General features: G+C 44.9%; 1 protein-coding gene across 7 annotated transcripts in view; it reads left to right on the forward strand.

The window, feature by feature from the left end:
• The first annotated feature begins 12,127 nt into the window (after nt 1-12,127).
• The window catches only part of SMOC1 (SPARC related modular calcium binding 1), a 181,570-nt gene continuing 172,504 nt past the window's right edge, over nt 12,128-21,193 (forward strand). For all 7 annotated transcript variants that reach the window (XR_012159431.2, XM_073348486.2, XM_073348487.2 and 4 more), the window contains exon 1: nt 12,128-12,496. Coding sequence is in view for 6 of the 7 variants with exons in the window: in XM_073348486.2 (XP_073204587.1) it covers nt 12,389-12,496 (108 nt within the window). In the remaining variant the exon portion in view is untranslated. The remainder of the gene's footprint in view (nt 12,497-21,193) is intronic.

The following is a 21,193-nucleotide window of genomic DNA, read 5'->3' on the forward strand; positions in this document are numbered from 1 at the left end:
AAACTGATTCAAGTGAAGAAAAATAATCCAAATAGAGACATTTAAATAAGATAGCCCATGTGCTCCTTGGGCCCAGTTCTCCACAGCCTTGGTCCTTCCTTTGTATTCAGGTACACCTTTGTAAAGCAGGTTGGATAACATGCCTAATTGAGCACTCCAATTTGGTAATGTTTTACACACACTTTACACAAGGTGCCAGGCATTGGAGAATTAGGACCATTGACTCTGGTGTGGTTGGCTGATTTGTGCAGTTCATATCACTGTAGTCTGAGCCCTGGTCTACGCTAGGAGTTTAGGTCAAATTTAGCAGCATTAAATCGATGTAAACCTGCACCCGTCCACACGATGAAGCCCTTTTTTTCGATTTAAAGGGCTCTTAAAATCGATTTCCTTAATCCACCTCTGACAAGTGGATTATCGCTTAAATTGGCCTTGCCAGGTCGAATTTGGGGTACTGTGGACGCAATTAGACGGTATTGGCCTCCGGGAGCTATCCCAGAGTGCTCTATTGTGACTGCTCTGGACAGCACTCTCAACTCAGATGCACTGGCCAGGTAGACAGGAAAAGGCCTGCAAACTTTTGAATTTCAATTTCCTGTTTGCATGGTCACCTGAAGCTTGCCACGCTGGCCAGAGCTCATTAGCAGAGGTGACCATGCAGAGCTCATTAGCAGAGGTGACCATGCAGAGCTCATTAGCAGAGGTGACCATGCAGAGCTCATCAGCAGAGGTGACCATGATGGAGTCCCAGAATTGCAAAAGAGCTCCAGCATGGACCGAATGGGAGGTACGGGATCTGATCGCTGTATGGGGAGAGGAATCCGTGCTATCAGAACTCTGTTCCAGTTTTCGAAATGCCAAAACGTTTGTCAAAATCTCCCAGGGCATGAAGGACAGAGGCCATAACAGGGACCTGAAGCAGTGCCGCATGAAACTTAAGGAGCTGAGGCAAGCCTACCAGAAAACCAGAGAGGCAAACGGCCGCTCCGGGTCAGAGCCCCAAACATGCCGCTTCTATGATGAGCTGCATGCCATTTTAGGGGGTTCAGCCACCACTACCCCAGCCGTGTTGTTTGACTCCTTCAATGGAGATGGAGGCAACACAGAAGCAGGTTTTGGGGATGAGGAAGATGATGATGAAGTTGTAGATAGCTCACAGCAAGCAAGCGGAGAAACAGGTTTTCCCGACAGCCAGGAACTGTTTCTCACCCTGGACCTGGAGACAGTCCCCCCGAACTCACCCAACGCTGCCTCCCGGACCCGCCAGGTGAAGAAGGGACCTCTGGTGAGTGTACCTTTTAAAATACTACACATGGTTTAAAAGCAAGCATGTTTAATGATTAATTTGCCCTGGCATTTGTGGCTCTCCTGGATGTACTCCCAAAGCCTTTGCAAAAGGTTTCTGGGGAGGGCAGCCTTATTCCACCCACCATGGTAGGACACTTTACCACACCAGGCCAGTAGCACGTACTTGGGAATCATTGTAGAACAAAGTATTGCAGTGTATGTTTGCTGGCATTCAAACAACATCCTTTCTTTATCTCTCTGTGTTATCCTCAGGAGAGTGATATCATTCATGGTCACCTGGTTGAAATAGGGTGCTTTTCTTAAGGGGACATTCAGAGGTGACCGTTCCTGCTGGGCTGTTTGCCTGTGGCTGATCAGATATGTTCCCCGCTGCTAGCCATGTGGTGGGGGGAGGCAAAATGCGACCTTGGAACGAAAGCACATGTGCTGTGTATGTAATGTTAACAGCAAGATTACCGTGAAAGAGTGTAGCCATTGTTCTAGAAAATGTGTCTTTTTAAATATCACTGCCTCTTTTTTCCTCAACCAGCTGCATGTGTTTCAATGATCACAGGATCTTCTCCTTCCCAGAGGCTAGTGAAGATTAGAAGGCGAAAAAAATGCACTTGTGATTAAATGTTCTCTGAGCTCATGCTGTCCTCCCACACTGACATAGCACAGACGAATGCGTAGAGGCAGACAATGTCAGAGTGCAGGAAAGCACAATATGACTGGGAGGAGAGGTGGCGGGCTGAAGAGAGTAAGTGGTGGGCTGAAGAGAGGGCTGAAGCTGACAGGTGGCGGCAGCGTGATGAGAGGAGGCAGGATTCAATGCTGAGGCTGCTGGAGGATCAAACCAATATGCTCCAGCGTATGGTTGAGGTGCAGGAAAGGCAGCAGGAGCACAGACCGCCGCTACAGCCCCTGTGTAACCAACCGCCCTCTTCCCCAAGTTCCATAGACTCCTCACCCAGACGCCCAAGAACGTGGTGGGGTGGCCTCCGGCCACTCCACCCCAGAGGATTGCTCAAACAACAGAAGGCTGGCATTCAATAAGTTTTAAAGTTTTAAACTTTTAAAAGTGCTGTGTGGCCTTGTCCTTCCCTCCTCCACCACCCCTCCTGGGCTACCTTGGTAGTTATCCCCCTTTTTGTGTGATGAATGAATAAAGAATGCATGAATGTGAAGCAACAATGACTTTATTGCCCCTGCAAGCGGTGATCGAAGAGAGGAGGGGAGGGTGGTTAGCTTACAGGGAAGTAGAGTGAACCAAGGGGCGGTGGGTTTCATCAAGGAGAAACAAACAGAACTTTCACACTGTAGCCTGTCCAGTCATGAAACTGGTTTTCAAAGCTTCTCTGATGCGCACCGCGTCCTCCTGTGCTCTTCCAACCGCCCTGGTGTCTCGCTGTGCGAAACTAGCAGCCAGGCGATTTTGCCTCAACCTCCCACCCCGCCATAAACTTCTCCCCCTAACTTTCACAGATATTGTGGAGCGCACAGCAAGCAGTAATAACAGTGGGAATATTGGTTTCGCTGAGGTTTAACCGAGTCAGTAAACTGCGCCAGCGCACTTTTAAACATCCAAATGCACATTCTACTACCATTCTGCACTTGCTCAGCCTGTAGTTGAACAGCTCCTGACTACTGTCCAGGCTGCCTGTGTATGGCTTCATGAGCCATGGCATTAAGGGGTAAGCTGGGTCCCCAAGGATACATATAGGCATTTCAACATCCCCAACAGTTATTTTCTGGTCTGGGAATAAAGTCCCTTCTTGCAGCTTTTGAAACAGACCAGAGTTCCTGAAGATGCGAGTGTCATGTACCTTTCCCGGCCATCCCACGTTGATGTTGGTGAAACATCCCTTGTGATCCACCAGTGCTTGCAGCACTATTGAAAAGTACCCCTTGCGGTTTATGTACTCGCCGGCTTGGTGCTCCGGTGCCAAGATAGGGATATGGGTTCCGTCTATGGCCCCACCACAGTTAGGGAATCCCATTGCAGCAAAGCCATCCACTATGACCTGCACATTTCCCAGGGTCACTACCCTTGATATCAGCAGATCTTTGATTGCGTTGGCTACTTGCATCACAGCAGCCCCCACAGTAGATTTGCCCACTCCAAATTGATTCCTGACTGACTGGTAGCTGTCTGGTGTTGAAAACTTCCACAGGGCTATTGCCACTCGCTTCTCAACTGTGAGGGCTGCTCTCATCTTGGTATTCTTGTGCCTCAGGGCAGGGGAAAGCAAGTCATAAGGTTCCATGAAAATGCCCTTACGCATGCGAAAGTTTTGCAAGCACTGGAAATCGTCCCAGACCTGCAACACTATGTGGTCCCACCAGTCTGTGCTTGTTTCCCGAGCCCAGAATCAGCGTTCCACTGCATGAACCTGCCCCATTAGCACCATGATGCCCACATTGCCAGGGCCTATGCTTTGAGAGAAGTCTGTGTCCATGTCCTCATCACTCACGTCACCGCGCTGACGTCGCCTACTTGCCCGGTATCGCTTTGTCAGGTTCTGGTGCTGCATATACTGCTGGATAATGTGTGTGGTGTTTAATGTGCTCCTAATTGCCAAAGTGATCTGAGCGGGCTCCAGGCTTGCCGTGGTATGGCGTCTGCACTGAAAAAAGGCGCGGAACGATTGTCTGCTGTTGCCCTGATGGAGGGAGGGGCGACTGATGACATGGCTTACAGGGTTGGCTTACAGGGAATTAAAATCATCAAAGGGGGTGGCTATGCGAGAAACTGAATGGCCACCTCAAGGATAGAACTCAAAACCTTAAGGATAGAACTCAAAACTCAGTTTAGCAGGCCGTTGATTTCACAGAAGGAAGGAAGGAGGGAGGAGAAAATGAATACAAAACAAATCTGGTCTATTTCTTGTTTTGAGCCACTTCATCTATCTTTATACATCTTGCTAGCAGCAGACTGTGCAGTACGACCGCTAGCCATCATCGTCATCTCCTGGGTGCTTGGCAGAAGACGGTGCAGTATGACGACTAGCCATCATCTTCTGCTGGCTGGAGGTTAAAAGACAGCTCACTGCTGGTAGGACTGAATCGCCATGAGAGAAAACAAGGGAAATGTCCTGGCTGAGTCACTCCCATGTTTGCCCAGGCGCCTGATTAAAAGAGCACCCAGGACTACGTCAATGACGACTACCAGTCATACTGCACTGTCTGCTGCCAAAAGGCAATTAACTGCTGCTGTGTAGCAATGCAGTACCACGTCTACCAGCACCCAGGAGACATACGGTGACGGTGAGCTGAGCGGGCTCCATGCTTGCCGTGGTATGGCGCCTGCACAGGTAACTCAGGAAAAAAGGCACAGAATGATTGTCTGCCCTTGCTTTCACAGAGGGAGGTAGGGAAGGGGGGCCTGACGATATGTACCCAGAACAACCCGCAACTATGTTTTAGCCCCATCAGGCACTGGGATTTCTATGCAGAATTCAAATGGGCGGCGGAGACTGCGGGAACTGTGGGATAGCCACCCACAGTGCAACGCTCCGGAAGTCGATGGTTGCCTCGGTACTGTGGACACACTCCGCCGACTACATGCACTTAGAGCACTTGTGTGAGGACACACACAATCGACTGTATAAAACCGCTTTCTACAAAACCGACTTCTATACATTCAACCTAATTTCATAGTGTCGACGTACCCTGATGAGGGGGAAATTTCCCAAGGGCAGGTAGTTGCATCCTTAAAGGGCAGGTATGGTGAGAAAATTGACTGGGAGGGCGGGGCAGGGGAAGGGGAAATCAGACACTCTTACTCCACAGATCTGTATGTATGTATTTAGAGTGACGTCTGCTAGCTCGCAGTATGTATTTAGAGTGACATCTGCTAGCGTAGTGACAAAAATGAGTTAAAAACTTTGTTCTGGTTAGCCTTTCAGCTCTTATTATGCCAGTGGAAAATCAGACATAGTGGAGGTCTGCTCATCACAGCCTGCCAGTGGAATGCCCCTCACGCAACCTCTCCCTTCCCTTGGACAGGAGGTGGCAGAGCAGCTTTCTGCTAGCAGAGAGGTCCCCTACACAAGGGGGATTCTCCACCTGCTCTTTCTGGCCTAGGCAGCCCAGAGAATCTGATCTCAACACTTGTCTCTATTCATTCTCTTCCCAGGCAGAAGGAAGCCCTGCATTAACAAGCCAGATAAAATCAGTTAGAACCGAGCTCCTCTCTTCTGGGATTCATTTGTAGTCCAACCCAGCTTAAACTATGTAGCTCATTCAAAAAACTGGGAAATTCCCGAACAACTTTTTGTTAAAGGTTATTAAGGTTGAAAAATTATTTCACTGGAGTCCCCATTAGAACTGAAAGCAATACTACACATCCTTTGGGAAAAGACTACTTTACCCCCCTCCCCCCAACTTTAGAAAGCCTGGAAAGAAACCCTTAGGGAATCTACTCAGTTTCCCAATGCAGTAAATCCCTTGCCATTCACTGCCACTACCTGACTTATCACTGCCAACTGAATCTTAATTTTACCCCCAACAGTATCCCCCCCCCTTTTTATTTAGGGGATCGTTCTTACATATGTTCAAACATTTCTCACTGCAAACAAAAAAAATTGTTGCTATGCACTATACTAAAATATTCTGCTGTATTGTAATATCTTCATACACTTTTCATAAACCCTCAAAATGATCTGATCAACATATTTCATAACACCAGATGGATCAATCATTTCAATTCTATCCATCAAAATATCCTTGTGCTCCAACACCCCATTACACTAAAAAGAAAATGTACAGAAGTTTGATGTAGTTACTGCACACTATGGCTGTATTCCTTTCAAAAATCTTTACTGCACATTTAATAAGTGATGACAATGTCAGTGTACATGCAACAGCATATTACCATTACAGAATAAAAAAAAGAGGGTGAAGTTAAGGTTGGGCGGGTGATGAAAGTAGGTTTGTGGTAGTGGGAAACTGTCTGGAACTCCTAGCTATCCATTGTTAGATTTTTCATTGTTCAGGTTTTTAAAGAGCTATACAGTTGAAGTGTAATACAGTGTTTGGGTGTTAGCTAGACCCCATTGAAACACACTTTTAATCTTAACTCTTTTTTAATAAAGCCTTTGGTTTGGGACTAAGGCCAGGACCACATTTAAACATTAGAGTGACCTAGCTACATTGGGCAGGCTGGGAAAACGTTTGCGCCTTTATCACTGTAGTTAGGTTGACTTAATCCGCTGTGTAGATGTAGCTAGGTTGACAGAAGAATTCTTCTGTTGACCCAGTTACCACCTCTTGGAGAGGTGGATTAACTACATTGATGGAAAAACCCTTCTATTGAAAAAGGAAGCATCTGCACTACAGCAGCACAACTGCAACACCATAGCTATGCTGCTGTAGTGTAGACATACCCTGAGTTAACGTTTTGTACGGCATCTTAAAAGATGAAAATCCCTATGAAGATGCTGAGTACAATTATTATTATTAAGAAGGTTGGATAGGACGAGGCTTGATGTTTACAAGTTTCCTGCTTTATTCAGGCATATAGATTTTTCTTCTAAAAGGTAATTACACCCCTTCTGTACGGATATGATCCCCTACAGAAACACCATGACTGTTACTAGCAATACCATGTCTATAGGGATTCCAACAATCATCACTATTCTCCTTGTGCAAATTCCCCTAGTACCACACACAGCAGCAGCCATGCCTGCAGATTTGTCACACACTATGATTTCAGTCCTTTCAGATACCAGTGATTTTTATGTTTTAGGCTTAATAAGGGTAAAATTCACTTCACCTGCATAAAGCCCAGGTATTCAAGCTCTGTACAGGGAAGCTGGGAAGGTGAAATTCATCCCCAGTTTAAGATGGCTGCATAACTTCCTGCACTTCACAGTTGCTACTTCAGTCTGTGTGGGGGCTACTCGGGCCAGTGGACCTGTGAAAATGTGGATCTGCAGCCTTTCCCCGGCCCACCTTCAAATTGCTCTCTTGCATCACTCCAGCATATTCTGGCATGGATTGCTGTGTGACTGCAGAGCTGGCAAGCCCCTCTTCCCCTCCTGCAGCCCCTAGACAGTGGAGGGCTTTGTGCTTGTTCTCCTCACCAGAGACGGGTTTCACACTAAACCCAGACTTCCACGACCAGGGCAATCTGCTGTGATAGTGGAAAGGCTTGACCATCTTTCTATAAGATGAGGCCAGATAATTTTCTTTTCCCAATACTACTTTGTTTGGGGCAGATGGACATGCTTCTGAAGAGATAATTATCCAGAGCATTCAAGAATCTCAGACTTCAAAAGATTTCCCCAAACTTGCATCTCTTTTTTCTATTATATTTCCTGCTTCCTTCTTATGCAAAGTGGGCCAAACTTCGCTGTGCCAGGAATGGTTGCAACACCCACTGACTTCAAAGGCAGCTGTACACATTAATCCAGGACCCAATTTTCCCTTTTATTAAAGTAATAATACTCCCTAGAAGTCAGCAAATTGTTGATCATAAGTCAGAACAATCACTTCCATTAAACACAAGCAAAGTTGGCTTTGGCTTTTACTATACGTAGGTCAAAGACATGTCCTGTGAAGGTTCTGCAGTCTATTCCAATGCAATTCAAATCACAATAGTAATTTTTGTGGCATTTAACACACACATATGTCCAATTAAACATTTTCCCCAAACAATGGTCATCAGGAGAACTAATAAATATCTTTAAAACACTATACACATTGTATGCAGACTGTTACCATTATAATAATCCTCAACACATATATGCACATTTTGAGATAATTATTTAATAATGTAAGGTGCATATTTGGTGTAATGTGCCAAATAGCCCAAATTGTACTGATTTAGAATCCCACCTCCAACAATATTGTGTAGTTGGGATGGGGTTTATGCCTTCCTTGTGAAGCATCAGGATACTGGGCTTGCTAGAACTTGTTATGCAGGATCCAACCATTTATCTATCTTCCTTTATTATTTCAGACCTCTCTTTCTTAGAAGTTTTCAGTTAACTACCTGGGCTAAGCTCTCTGCTGGTGTAACGCCATTGACTGAACTGGAGCTGTGTCAGCAGAGAATTTGGCCCCACGGTCTTAAAAGTGATGGCTGGGATTTTCAAAAAAGCCTATGGGAAGGAGCTAGGCACTCAATTCTCCTAGGCTCATTAGTGCATATGAAACTCCCTGATGTCCCAGATCAGCCTCTTCCCATTTGCCAGGCGTCCTTGGGGAACTAGTGGACAATTAAACAGCAAAAATCATTCCATTAGTCTAACTTGTTTAGTTTCCTTGGGGATATTTTTCAGCTGACACAGCAGCATAATATATGCACATCAAATTCTGTTGCACAAATTCAAATTAGATACAAATGTTTAACAGTGACAGTGATTAACCATTTGAATAAACCACTGAGGGAAGTGATAGATTCTCTCTCGATGCCTTCAGATCAAGAGTGGGTGCCTTTCTGGAAGACATGCTTCAGACAAGTAAGTCATTGGGCTCAGTACAGGGATAAGTGGGTGAAATTTAATGGCCTGTGATAGACAAGATTTCAGACTAGATGATTTAGTGGTCCCTTCTAGCCTTAAGCTCTATGAATATATGAAAACCTGCTGTGCATAGCCTTCTCCAATACCTTCAAAGAAGGTGTACATCATCAGGGAGAAACAGCAGATGATCATCAGTGATAGGGAATATTGGCTGTGGAAGAAGTTGTACATAACATGCCACTATGATCAGAAAAATTTTTTAAACACAAAAGAATTTGACCCTTTTGAGATTATGGTGGAGAGATTTTGACCCTCTAAGGAGTTTTACCATGGTATCACCACCCTCAATGCCACCAGGGTTGTTATAATTCTGTATGGGGGATTAACAAAGTTACCATCTCTCCACAGTGATGTTATTGAATATAATATAAATAATTATCTAGCAGGAGAATCCCATCTTGCTTTGCCAGTGGGATATATAGGAAGCACTTTACCCCCTAGTGAGATGCAGCCATCTCTAAGGTGGAACAAAACAAGTCTTTAAGAGTACCCAAGAAACTACAAAACAGTATAGCTCAGAAGCAAAGAATACCACCCCCTATTCAACTGAAATTGCAGGAGGAATGTTAGGCAGGCAGACTGTAGCTACCTACACTGGAATTTAGCCTTGATTTTTAATGCCGCTACTCTAGGGTCATGGGATCTAAATGGATACTAGTATAGAGAAGGAATACATTATTGGTCCCCTTCCCCTGCTCAGTGAAACAATAAAAGGTCCTGTCTCCCTTTGCTTATACCGTATTTCCACTGGTGTAACTTCACTGGCTTCAGTGGAATCACTCTTGTTTTATACAAGTGTAAAGTGAGAGGAGTGTTAAACTCAAACCTTGCCCGTTAGGTCTTTTCTATGGCACACAACTGCTGCATGGTATGGCATAAATCGTGCTCTAGACAGGAAAGGCTCTGGACTGGAATATCAGGGGATGCTGTAAATCAGGATTAACCAGAACTGGCAGAGCTGTGCCAAAGCCTAGTTATGGAATAGGAGAGAGTGATGCAGGTTAGGATAATGGTATATTGGCAGAGCTGGGTGGGGTCCCTAGGCTGGAATAAAAGTGAGTATGGGCAAAGTTCTGTGTGAACGCCATACTGCTTATCCAGTCTAGGCTAAAGTAAAATTTCTCTGTATTAGGGTATTTTTAATTAATGATTCTTTAAAAAAAAATTGAAGTCACCACTCAGCTAACCATCCTAGTTTGCGTAGCTTCCAGTGAGATGCCACACTTACAGAACCTCAATCAGATAGGGTTTTCTCATGCGGGTGGTACCTGCATCTTCCCATGCCAGACTAGTGAACCTTTTGGGTAGTTCTTATAAGATCACTGAATAAGCTCAAGCTAAAACAGTCTACTGAAATGATCATGCATGTCTTGTGCATTTCCATCCAATACCAGGAAACTGTGTAGTGCAAAGGGCTTCCTGATTATAATTTCAAGAACATTGGTAATTATTATATATTGGTATAGCACCAGCAGTGTGTGGGGCATCAGAAATGTACATCAAACTTGGACAGACAATTTAAAACTGAGTTTTAAAATTCACAAAGATTAGAGGAAGAAATCAACACAGGAAAGCCTAATTAATGGGATGTCCCAGGCAGGCTCCCAACAAGAGGGCAGATATTGCCACACTTCCATTGATTGATCTTCTCTGACTGCAGCTCCCCTGTACTGACTGACACCCTTGACCCCCTACAATCACCTCTCCCTTTGGCTAGGTGGGGAAGTGCACAGAATCTGGCATTCATGTTGTGCAGTTAATAGGCCTGTAGGGCGTAGTGGAAAGTGATGCAGTTGGTACACTACCCCCCTCAGGGACACCAAGCACATCATTTCTTTGATGTGCCTGAGCATTACCAGCCGCTGCAGGGCTGGAGGCTCCTACTCTTTCCCTGATATGGCACTGAGATGAATGGCTGCCTTTCCAGGTCAGCAGAAGGCAACAAGGACACAACGGTCTTTGTCTACCTTGTTTTGGGTAAGATGTACTTTGACCTTTACCTGTTCCTGTAATTAGATGTAGTTTGTGAGCTCCTTGAGGGCAGGGACCTTGTCTTATGTTTATACAGCACTCAGTGCACCACTAATACTTGACAATTGAATAATATGCTGGCTTTGAGCATAACTTTGTAAACCAGATTTGCGTATCTGCTTACAGGTGTATCCAACTTCTACTGAACAGAACAGTTTGGTGACGAGAGAGTATCCATTCTGAAACTGCTGGCTCATTCACTGCATGAATATGCTGGAGTGGATTCTGCTTTCTGTTTTGCCAGAAGGAGGACACACTGTTACCCTGGCTAGCACTGAGAGTAAGAGTTGTTAGGTCTAATATGACACAAAATATGAGCTTTGTAAAGCCCAACTTTTACTAAACGATGCTAGGGGTGTAGATGTCTTTCATGGTTTCCGGTAGTAGGGATTTAACTCCCAGCTCCGACCTCCCCCACGTGTAAGGGGGAAGAAGCAGGGCTGAGGACTGAAGGCGGAAGCAGATTTTCAGATAGAAGGAAGGATACTTATAAGAGCAGGCAGATGGAGAAACTGCTTTGGGGAAGGCATGGCTGGTGTCCCATTGGTTATTAGCTCCTGTAAGAATCTTTTAAGTCCTGTAAGAACGTTTTAAGTTTTCTTCCTGCAAAGACTGGACTTTATAAAAACGTAGGCCTTGAGGAAGATGGAGGTGGGGGGAATATCTCTGTGTGTGTGTTTGAGGGGAGGGGAGCAATTGCACTTTTGATTGCTAAACCACCTGTCACTTCCACTAGCTCCTAAACCCCATATGGAGGTTTCTAGGCCATCACAAAGTAAGTGAAATGGAAATGTAAGCTCCTCGCTCCTCCATCACCCTTCACTGTAAGCCTTGCAGCATTGTGTCAGCACAGGACAACTGGAAAGTGAAACTGATTATAAACCAAAGAAATGGTCTGGCCTCTCCCTCTTTCTTGCGGGAGCTAGGAGAGCGGTGAACAAACAGCATTGCGGGGGCACAGGGAAAGAGCTCTTTAGGGCACTGCTAGTTTGGCTAATCCCAGGGGCGATTGAGGTGCATGGTGCTTTGAACCCGCCAGTGTCTCCCGTCCCCCCACCCCGGCGTGATTCCTGCTGCTCCTCACTCTGGACCTCTGCCGCTGGGACCCAACATGCAGCCTCAGGGGGCAACCTGAGAAGCCCACTGGCCCCTCCCTCACGGGGGCAGCCGGAGTGAAGGGGTGAGGGCACACCCATCGCTCCCTGTCATTGGCTCTCGCCCAGCACCAGCTCCGCTGTTATGGGTGCCTCCCTCAGTCAGTCCTGCCTGGCCCCGCCCAGGCAAGGTCTTTATAACGGGGATCCCAATGGCTAGAGCTGAGGCATTTAACCTGGTGCCACTGAAGGGGGCAGACCTGGGCTGCTCAAGTGCCCCGCACGCCCCGGCTAGGGCAAGAAGCTGCCTCTGGCTTTTCAGGGCGGCTGTTGTCCCGCAGGCTAAGGGCAGGGGCAGGACTCCAGCAGCAAGTTGCACTCCGGCCAGCAGAGAAGGGAAGGAAGGGGGTTTGTCTCGTGCCTGTAACCCCCAGCTCCCAAGTGACGATGCTCTCCAGACCCTGGTGGAGCGGGGTGACTCCCCAGCTGCTCCTGGTGCTGCTGCTGCCGCCGCATCTTCCTCCGGTTCAGAGCCACAGGGCTACTGGGCCCCGGGTAAGCGCGAGCGTCTTGCTTTTCCCCAGGATCTCTCTCGCGCTCCCTTCCCCCCGCGCGCGCGCTCGCCCAGCACAAGGGAATCATTATGTCAGGTCACAGCCAGGTGCTCCTCTCATTCCCGCTTGGAAAATCCCCCGCCCGCTCCGCACTGACCCTGTCATACTTGTCAGGTACACCACGGGCTTTTGTGTGCTCGGGTGCCTGGGGACTTCAGCAGCGGTCCTGCATTGCTCCTTGTTTCTGGGATGCACCGCGGATTCCCTTCTCTTCCCGCCCCCAAGACGTGCCCGGTGAGCCGTTGCCTGCCTCCCACACCCCAGAGCGGCTCCCCACTCTGCTCAGACGGGCGCTGGAGCGTCTCTCTGGGGCTTGCTCTGACGGAGCCCTGAGGCTTCTAGCACGGGCCCTGCCGGGCTTGACCCATCGCTACCTCTGGAGTTCGGCTACACACGCCAGGGAGAGACGCCTGCTGTGTGGTCAGTGTTAACTGTTCAGAAGATCCCTAAAATCAAGAGCCCAGGCACTAGCTGAGTACCCAAAACACCGAGGCACGCATTTGTCAGCGGTTAATGCAAAAGAGAGGAGCAAGTTAATATGCCTTAGTTTTATATTGCTTGTCTTGCGTTTAATAGGACCCCTTGGTTCCCAGAATGTAGCTTTAGGACTCTTATTATGCTTCCAAGTAGGGATTAAATGAATCTCTGCAATAAAGCTAGATGCCTTCAGCCCAAACTTCTCCCTCTAGGTGTCTAGTTTTGTCTTTCAGTCTATGGTTGGCTCTTATTGGGGTTGATGATACTTACCAAAATATTAAACTGTTCTGGGGGAGAACACCTCTCTTTTTTAAGTATGGTTTTCCAGCTGGTCTGTTACCACTACATCCCCTAGATTGGGGTAATGACTCTGAATTCTAAGGCCCTAAAACAGTAGCTGTTCTCAAGTCAATGCTGCAAAACACAATTCTGGGTAAGTGGAAAAACTTAATCTGTATGTAAGCATGTTGGATGCATTGTCCACACACACCTTTTGCTGATCGCTCTCAAGTATTTAATTTAGTACTTAATCTAACTACCATCCTAAATAGGGATAAGATCTAGATACCTTTATGTAGGAATCTCTACTCTGAGTATAGCAATAGAAGGTTTTTTTTAAAAAAAAAAGTGAAGTGTTGTACTAAACCAGATAACTGTCTGAATAATATAAACCCACTTTAAAAAAACAAAACAAAACAAACAAACCTCTCAATACTGTGGAAAAACTGTAGCTGCCACATTAAGAAAAGTGTGTCCTTGTGTTCAGCTGCACCTTGTAGCCCTTTTATGACCAGATGTGTAACAGCCGCAGTTAAAATGTGGCAGATTGGATCCAGTGCATATCATAAATCCTTGGAGACAGGAATTTTGAAGGTTGGAGGAAACACAAGATTTTGAGATACGCGTAAGTGTTCTTCTAAATGAAGCTGTATTGTTTGATAGTGAAGCACTTGCTTTCAAAATCCCAAAGGTCTGGGCAGTTAATTCTTGGGTTTTTTTTCTTCTTCTTTCTTTCTTTTTTCTTTAAAAAAGAACATTGGGCTGTTGAAGAATCTATCTAGGCACTTATGTGGCCTCTCATCAGTGAAGTAGCTGAGAGTCTTAATTAGGAACAGCTAAGATGAAGAATAAAACAAACAAATCCTGATGCCAGCCTGCATAATTGCACAACAAGCCTGTCTGTCAAACAGATTCCTTGTAGACTTTTTTATATACTGTATTTTACAAGCCACTTTAACTGCTCCCTAGACTGTATCTTTTTTGAAATGCAAGTTACTTCAAGAGAATCTATAACCCAAACACAAACAGCTGTTGAGTCTGTGTTCTCACCCCATGCATTCAATGAGCTAATTTTTTTTTCTCCAAAGAATTTTCCACAGTCAGTGGGAAAAATCAGCTAATCTGACATCCTAGCTTCTTCTTTATTGGAAAGACCTGTGCCTTTAAAAGTTTCTTATGGGCTCTTCAATATAAAATTATGGATTTTATGTGTATTTAACTAGTAAATCCTCTCCACCCTCTTCAAGTGGTTTGTTGAAAAGAGTGGAGTTGGGTAGTGGTGTGTTCTCCCCCCAACTTGTTGCACTAGCATGTTGAAATTCAGATCCTATCTATTACATTCACCTGATGATTAGGTACTTCCAATAAAGCTGTCAATGGTCTAAAGGTGCCATGCTTTAGATTTCCATCTACATTACAAAAAGTTCTTTGAATTATTCAATGTGGTTTTTTTTATGATGGCCACTAAGCTACACCACTCACTGTTTCTGTGATCCTGAGAATAGATCTGTGATAAGAGTGAAAAGAAACATCTGGCTTGCTAAACCAAAGAGGTAGGAGTTCCTGAAGGGGATATGGAAGTGGGCAGGGTTGCAATTTTAGGGTTTGATTCTGCAGACACTTGGCTTTGGGTGCAATGCTTATTACAATGAAATCAGGCTACTTTAGGGTACTAGGCACTAGATTTTTTTTGTAGTGTTGGTAGGCTTTAACACTTAAAGCTTCACCACTGACTTACTCAATTTGTGGTATTGTTGTAGTTGTGTTCCTCCTAGGGTAGGAGAGATCCAAGGTAGGTGAGAATACCTTTTATTGGACCAACTTCTGTTGGTGGAAGGCTCAAGCTTACACAGCTGTGCTTCAGGTCTGGGGAAGGAAGCAGAGTGTCTGAAGTAAATAAAAGTTGGGACAGATAGTTAAGTAGAAGGGGTGACACATGTTGGAGGTGGTCATTTGTGTTGCCTCTTCTGGTTTAATAAACTGTCTCAACTTTTATTTAGCTGAGACACTCCCTGCTTCATAGGTGCTGGAATTTGAAGTGCCTCTACACCCCCTGGCTTGAATATAGGGTTTCTGCCTTCCTCATCCACTCGCTCACCTACCCCCATAAAAATTGTTCAGCACCACTGGTCTGCTTCCTTCCCCAGACCTGAAGAAGAGCTCTGTGAGTTCAAAAGCTTGTACCTTCCACCAACAGAAGTTGGTCCAATAACTGATATTACCTCACCTACCTTGTCTAAATTAGTTTAGTCATTTTCAAATGACTAGAGTAGTTCCAAGTATTACTCCTGTGCCTGAGTCCTCCATATGACGTCTGATTTTTACAATCCCATTTTCCTACTCTAGAAAGTTTTTCTCCTATTGCTGAGTGAAAGACCTGGTAAATGGTGTGAATATATAGGGATAAGAGGGGCAGGTGGATACAGAAAGTATTGATGACTAGACAGAGTAAAACTAGAAACAGTAACCTTTCACTTAGAGTAATCTTGATGTTTCTTGTTACAATATATCTAATATTTTTCAGAAGTCTGTTTTGTACAAATTGACTGCCAATAAAAGTCACAGTATGGTGCAGGTGGTTGACTGCCTACTGGAGTTCTGATATGTGGGTCTGCTGCTTCGCTATGGGTTGATGAGCCCCTCAAAAGGGGCTTACCAATACTCGTACCTGCATCTTTGTCTCATGGTCTAATAAAATTATGACAGCAGCTTGAATCTATTTGATGCTAGTCTAGGTTCACCAGAGACTTGCTATGCAGAAAACACCTCATTTAGTATGTGCAATCTGACCAGCTTTCAGACTCTTAATAATTAAACATACCATCACTGAGATGGTCTATAGGAAGCTTTAATATCTAGGGTTCCCTAAAAATAACTTGGAATTCCTGATCTAATGTTTCATAACATGGCCTATGTCTTAACAGTGACTCTTCTCTTGAACCACTTCTGATCTCTTTTGTGATCACATTACCACCCTCTTCCTGTGCAGTCTAACATCCATATGTAACCGCAGCAATTGATCATATGGAAAAGTAATAATGTCTCTTAGCTGCCTGTAGAGTGTTCTCATTGCAAAGTTAATTGATGTCTTTCCTCTTTCTCTCGGCTGGAATAGAAGAGCCAGAGCCATGTAATTCTGGCACCAGTTCTGCTCGCCCTGCCAGCAATTGGTCTTCAGAGCACCAGTAGGTCACAGACCAGGTTCAGGAGTCTGCTCCTCAGGCTTGAGGAGCACACTTGGCTGGCTTTCAAAGTCCAAGACTGTTATGTGCCATTTAGTAGTACTTGTTCATCAAATAGCAGACAAGGTGGATTGTGCCCCCAAGCCCTGCTTTTCTCACTTGGGGCTGGAGAGGAGTGGTGGCAGGAACCTCGATCCCCCAGCACAAGACCAGCTTGCATGGTCTTCTGCAGATCCATTTCCTCCTCTTTGAGACCAATACCTGAGTGGGGAGCACTAGGACAGCCTCCAATTCTGTATGTCACAGCAGAGGGTCGTGGCACTATTGTGGTGCCTTAGGGCCACGAAAGCAGTGGGTTTATGTAAGAGGGATAAAGTGTGGGTTGCAGTGCTCCAGAAGTCCCCATAAGGAAGAAGACATTATGAGATAGTGGCACAGTCTTGAAAAGTCCTTCTCCCCTTCCCTGAAAAGCGTAGGATTGATGACTTTGGGAGCTGAACCCCCCCAACATCCCTGTAGAACTGGTCATGAGATTGGGGCAGGTTGTGAGGATCTTTCCCTTCCCTGTAGAGCAAACAAAAACAACCATTATAGAATCCTTTCCTAAAAGGCTTATATGCTTCCTAGGGTGGGGAGCAGAAAATAGCCAGATTTACATAGCCTGAACTCTAGTTAGCGGACACTGATCCTGAAAGAGGGTGCATGATGAGAATACCTACCTGGAGAGAACGCAACAGCTGGGGGAGGTGTTACTAGTAAAGTCATGGAACAGAACAATGGGTGCCAAAGCCATAAACCAGTGTAATACAGGGATCAGAGAAATCACTCATGAGATTGCACTCACCATGGGGGGTGGCTTACCATATAGGGTAATGGTAACACTTCCCCTACAGCTGTCCGCAAGTAAGGACCCCAAATCACAACCTCAGATAATGAGAAACTGAAATAGACTACAGCAATCCTGACCCCCTAAATAAGGAGCACAGACTGCACCTGAAGGAATTTGAAATCATAAAACCTGTATGAGGAAGCCTGTGTTGTAGTCATGTCTGTGAATTCTGTAACCTCCTGCAAGGGAGATGTCCCTACTTGTTCCAATAAACCAGATTCCCTCTGTGTTCTCTCCATTGTACCACCATAAGAGAGTGCAGTCTGTGTTGGTCTGAAACTCTGCTTAATATCTTAAACAGAGAAGATTAGGGCCCACACTGCATAATTCAGATCTGGATTAAAACTGCCCTGATGTTTGGTGCTTGGTTTGGGCTCATCCATGAGCTTTCCTTTCAGTCTTATTAAATTTAATTCTCTTAATTTTTTTGATAGAAGATAATGACTGACTGAAAAGTTGTAATGGCTCAGGTGTATTTTGGAGGGGCTACAATTTTCCCACTACTGTAAGTATGCAACAGGGAATACTCTGGGCAAGATTCCTCTGAGCATAATGCTACCTCTATCACAGCAGAATTGCTATAGTATTATGCCTGGCTTCTGGTCTCAAATGTTTAAATTATGACTGGATAAGATCTTCATTTAAAAAGAACGAGGAGTACTTGTGGTACCTTAGACTAACAAATGTATTTGAGCATAAGCTTTTGTGGGCTAAAACCCACTTCATCAGATACATGCAGTGGAAAATACAGTAGGAAGAGATGTATGTATATACACACACTGAACATGAAAAAAATGGGTGTTGCCATACCCACTATAACGAGAGTGATCAGTTATGCTGATCTGTTATCAGCAGGAGAAAAATATTTTGTAGTGATAATCAGGATGGCCCCTTTCCAACAGTTGACAAGAAGATGAGAGTAACAGGAGTGGATGGTGGGTAAATAAGCATGGGGAAATAGAACACCACTAGCCGTCACCTTCAGCCCCCAACTAAAACCTCTCCAGCGCATCAAGGATCTACAACCTATCCTGAAGGATGATCCCTCACTCTCAGATCTTGGGAGACAGGCTAGTCCTTGCTAACAGACAGCCCCCTAACCTGAAGCAAATACTCACCAGCAACCACACAACAAAAACACTAACCTAGGAACCTATCCTTGCAACAAAGCTTGTTGCCAACTCTGCCCACATCTATTCAGGGGACACCATCATAGGACCTAATCGCATCAGCCACACTATCAGAGGCTCGTTCACCTGCACATCCAACAATGTGATATGTGCTTGCAATGCTCTTCTGCCATGTACATTGGCCAAACCAGACAATCACTACCCAAAAGAATAAATGGACACAAATCGGACGTCAAGAATTATAACATTCAATAACTGGTCAGAGAACACTTCAATCTCCCTGGTCACTCGATTACAGACCTAAAAGTTGCAATATTTACCACCCCCCCCAAAAAAAAAATTTCAAAAACAGACTCCACCAAGAGACTGCTGAATTGGAATTAATTTGCAAACTGGACAGCATTAAATTAGTCTTGAATAAAGACTGGGAGTGGATGGATCATTACACAAAGTAAAACTATTTCCCCTTGCTTATTCCCTCCCTCCCCTGTTACTCTCTCCTTCTTGTCAGCTGTTGGAAATGGGCCATCCTGATTATCACTACAAAAGGCTTTTTTTCTCCTGCTGATGATAGATCACCTTAATTGATCACTCTGTTATAGTGGGTATGGCAACACCCATTTTTTTCCATGTTCTGTGTGTGTATATATCTTCCTACTGTATTTTCCACTGCATGCATATGATGAAGTGGGTTTTAGCCCACAAAAGCTTATGCTCAAATAAATTTGTTAGTCTCTAAGGTGCCACAAGGACTCCTCGTTCTTTTACCTCATACAGACTAACAGGTTTCAGAGTGGTAGCCATATCTTCATTTAAGTAAGTCTAGTTCTACATAGAACAGTTCCAGCTCTTTTTTTTTCTTTGTCTTTTGGGTCTGTGTATCTATTTTATGTTGGGGGAGGGGGGTGGAATCTTAGCAGGTTGACAGTTATGGGGCCCTTTTACTATTTGGATTATGTAGAGGTTAATGCAAAAAACCTACTGGCTCTTTAACTATGCACCCAAGAGGCAAAATGTGCTGATCTGACTTGCATTGTTGGTTATGCACTTATGTAGTAGGATAAGGGTTGACTTTACTTCTGAGATCTGCTTAGCGCAGCACCCAAGGACTAACACTTTGCTAGTATTGTACAATATTTGGTTAGCTTTCCTCATTCTGTGTGACTTGAAAAATAATCCATTATACAAATGTTTGTTTGATTAGCCAACTACTGAGGCTTTCTTAGCAACTTTACTACTGGTCTGCATTTCAGGACCTCCCTTATAACCCTCTCATTTTTAGGAATAGAGGGGTTTTGGCTAAGTTTCTACTTTTAAATATCTGTCTTTCGCAAGGGATGAATTTGGCATTCAGCTTCCATGAAGGTTGGTAACATATAAAAGTGGGTAGGTAAAATACATGAAGACCCTCAGCTAACTGTACTGGCAGTAGGGTGACCAGATGTCCCCATTTTATAGGGACAGCCCTGATATTTGGGGCATTTTCTTCTATAGGTGCCTATTACCCCACCCCCGTCCTGATTTTTCACACTTGCTGTCTGGTCACCTTAACTGACAATGTGCCTAGTGCTGTACTGAGGATACAATCCCTGACTCCATGTAACTTGCAGTCACAGGTAAAGTTCATGACCCCATGTATTATGTAGCTACAGAACTTGCTATGGCAGTGGTTTTCAAACTTTTTCATTTGCAGACCACTGTTAACATTTTTTTTGAATGGTGATGCAGACCCTTTGAAAAATCTTACATAGTCTGCAGCCCCCCAGGGGTCTGCCAAACCACAGGTTGAAAACAGCTGTGCTATGGAAGTCATCCATAGCTGTTGTTTAAACAAAGTGTTTTAGCATGTATGGTAGTGAAGATAACCTTAGTGAATCTAGTGTAAAACTGATGCTGTGACTTCCTGAATTTATAGGCCGTCTGAATCAATAGTGGAGAGGGCTGCAAACTCCCCATTTAAATGGGGGAATGGGGATAGTGGCTCCTGCCCCAGCACAAACGTAGTATCTTAGTTTTTATTTGGACTATACATTTACAATAAAAATTAAGGCTATGGAATTGAATTCTACATCACTTACATGCTTTCTGTCCTTTATCTTGCATCCCTCAGTCTGGGATTTTGGCAAATGGCGTGGCAGAGGTTGCCATCACTATTGGCAATGGTGTCACTTCAGCACTAGGTTTAAAAATTACTCTGCTTTTGGGCAATGTGAAGCTACAGACATGATCCAAACATGCTGCTATAGGTGGGGAAGTTAGGTAAAGGCTAATGAGTGCATTTTGTGGTCATGTCCCCATCTAGTGGCTGGCTCACATAGCGCAAAAGCCCTACTACTGTCAATGAAGTCTCCTTAGCTCAGTCATAGAAATTCTGTGGATCGGTCTGTTTGCTTGTTTTACTTTTTCGGATGGAAAGGTCCTGGTTCTATCCTTGATGCCACATGTGCTGTCTAGTTGAACACTAGTGCTTGTCTCTGGGGCACATGGAATATCACCAGCACTATGACTTGGGAGCCTCTCAGGCCAGACTGAAACCCAAAGGTGCTACTGCTTAAAATATAAAGGAGGCAGAAGTAGCTTATGCTTCTTGGTGGAGGCAATGAAGGTGACAACATGCTCATAGATTGCTGTGCTCAGTCGGCATTCTCTAGAACTAAGCAGTGTGACAACTGCATCTGTGT

This window comes from Lepidochelys kempii, chromosome 6, assembly GCF_965140285.1.
Source record: "Lepidochelys kempii isolate rLepKem1 chromosome 6, rLepKem1.hap1, whole genome shotgun sequence".
Classification (NCBI taxonomy): domain Eukaryota; kingdom Metazoa; phylum Chordata; order Testudines; family Cheloniidae; genus Lepidochelys; species Lepidochelys kempii.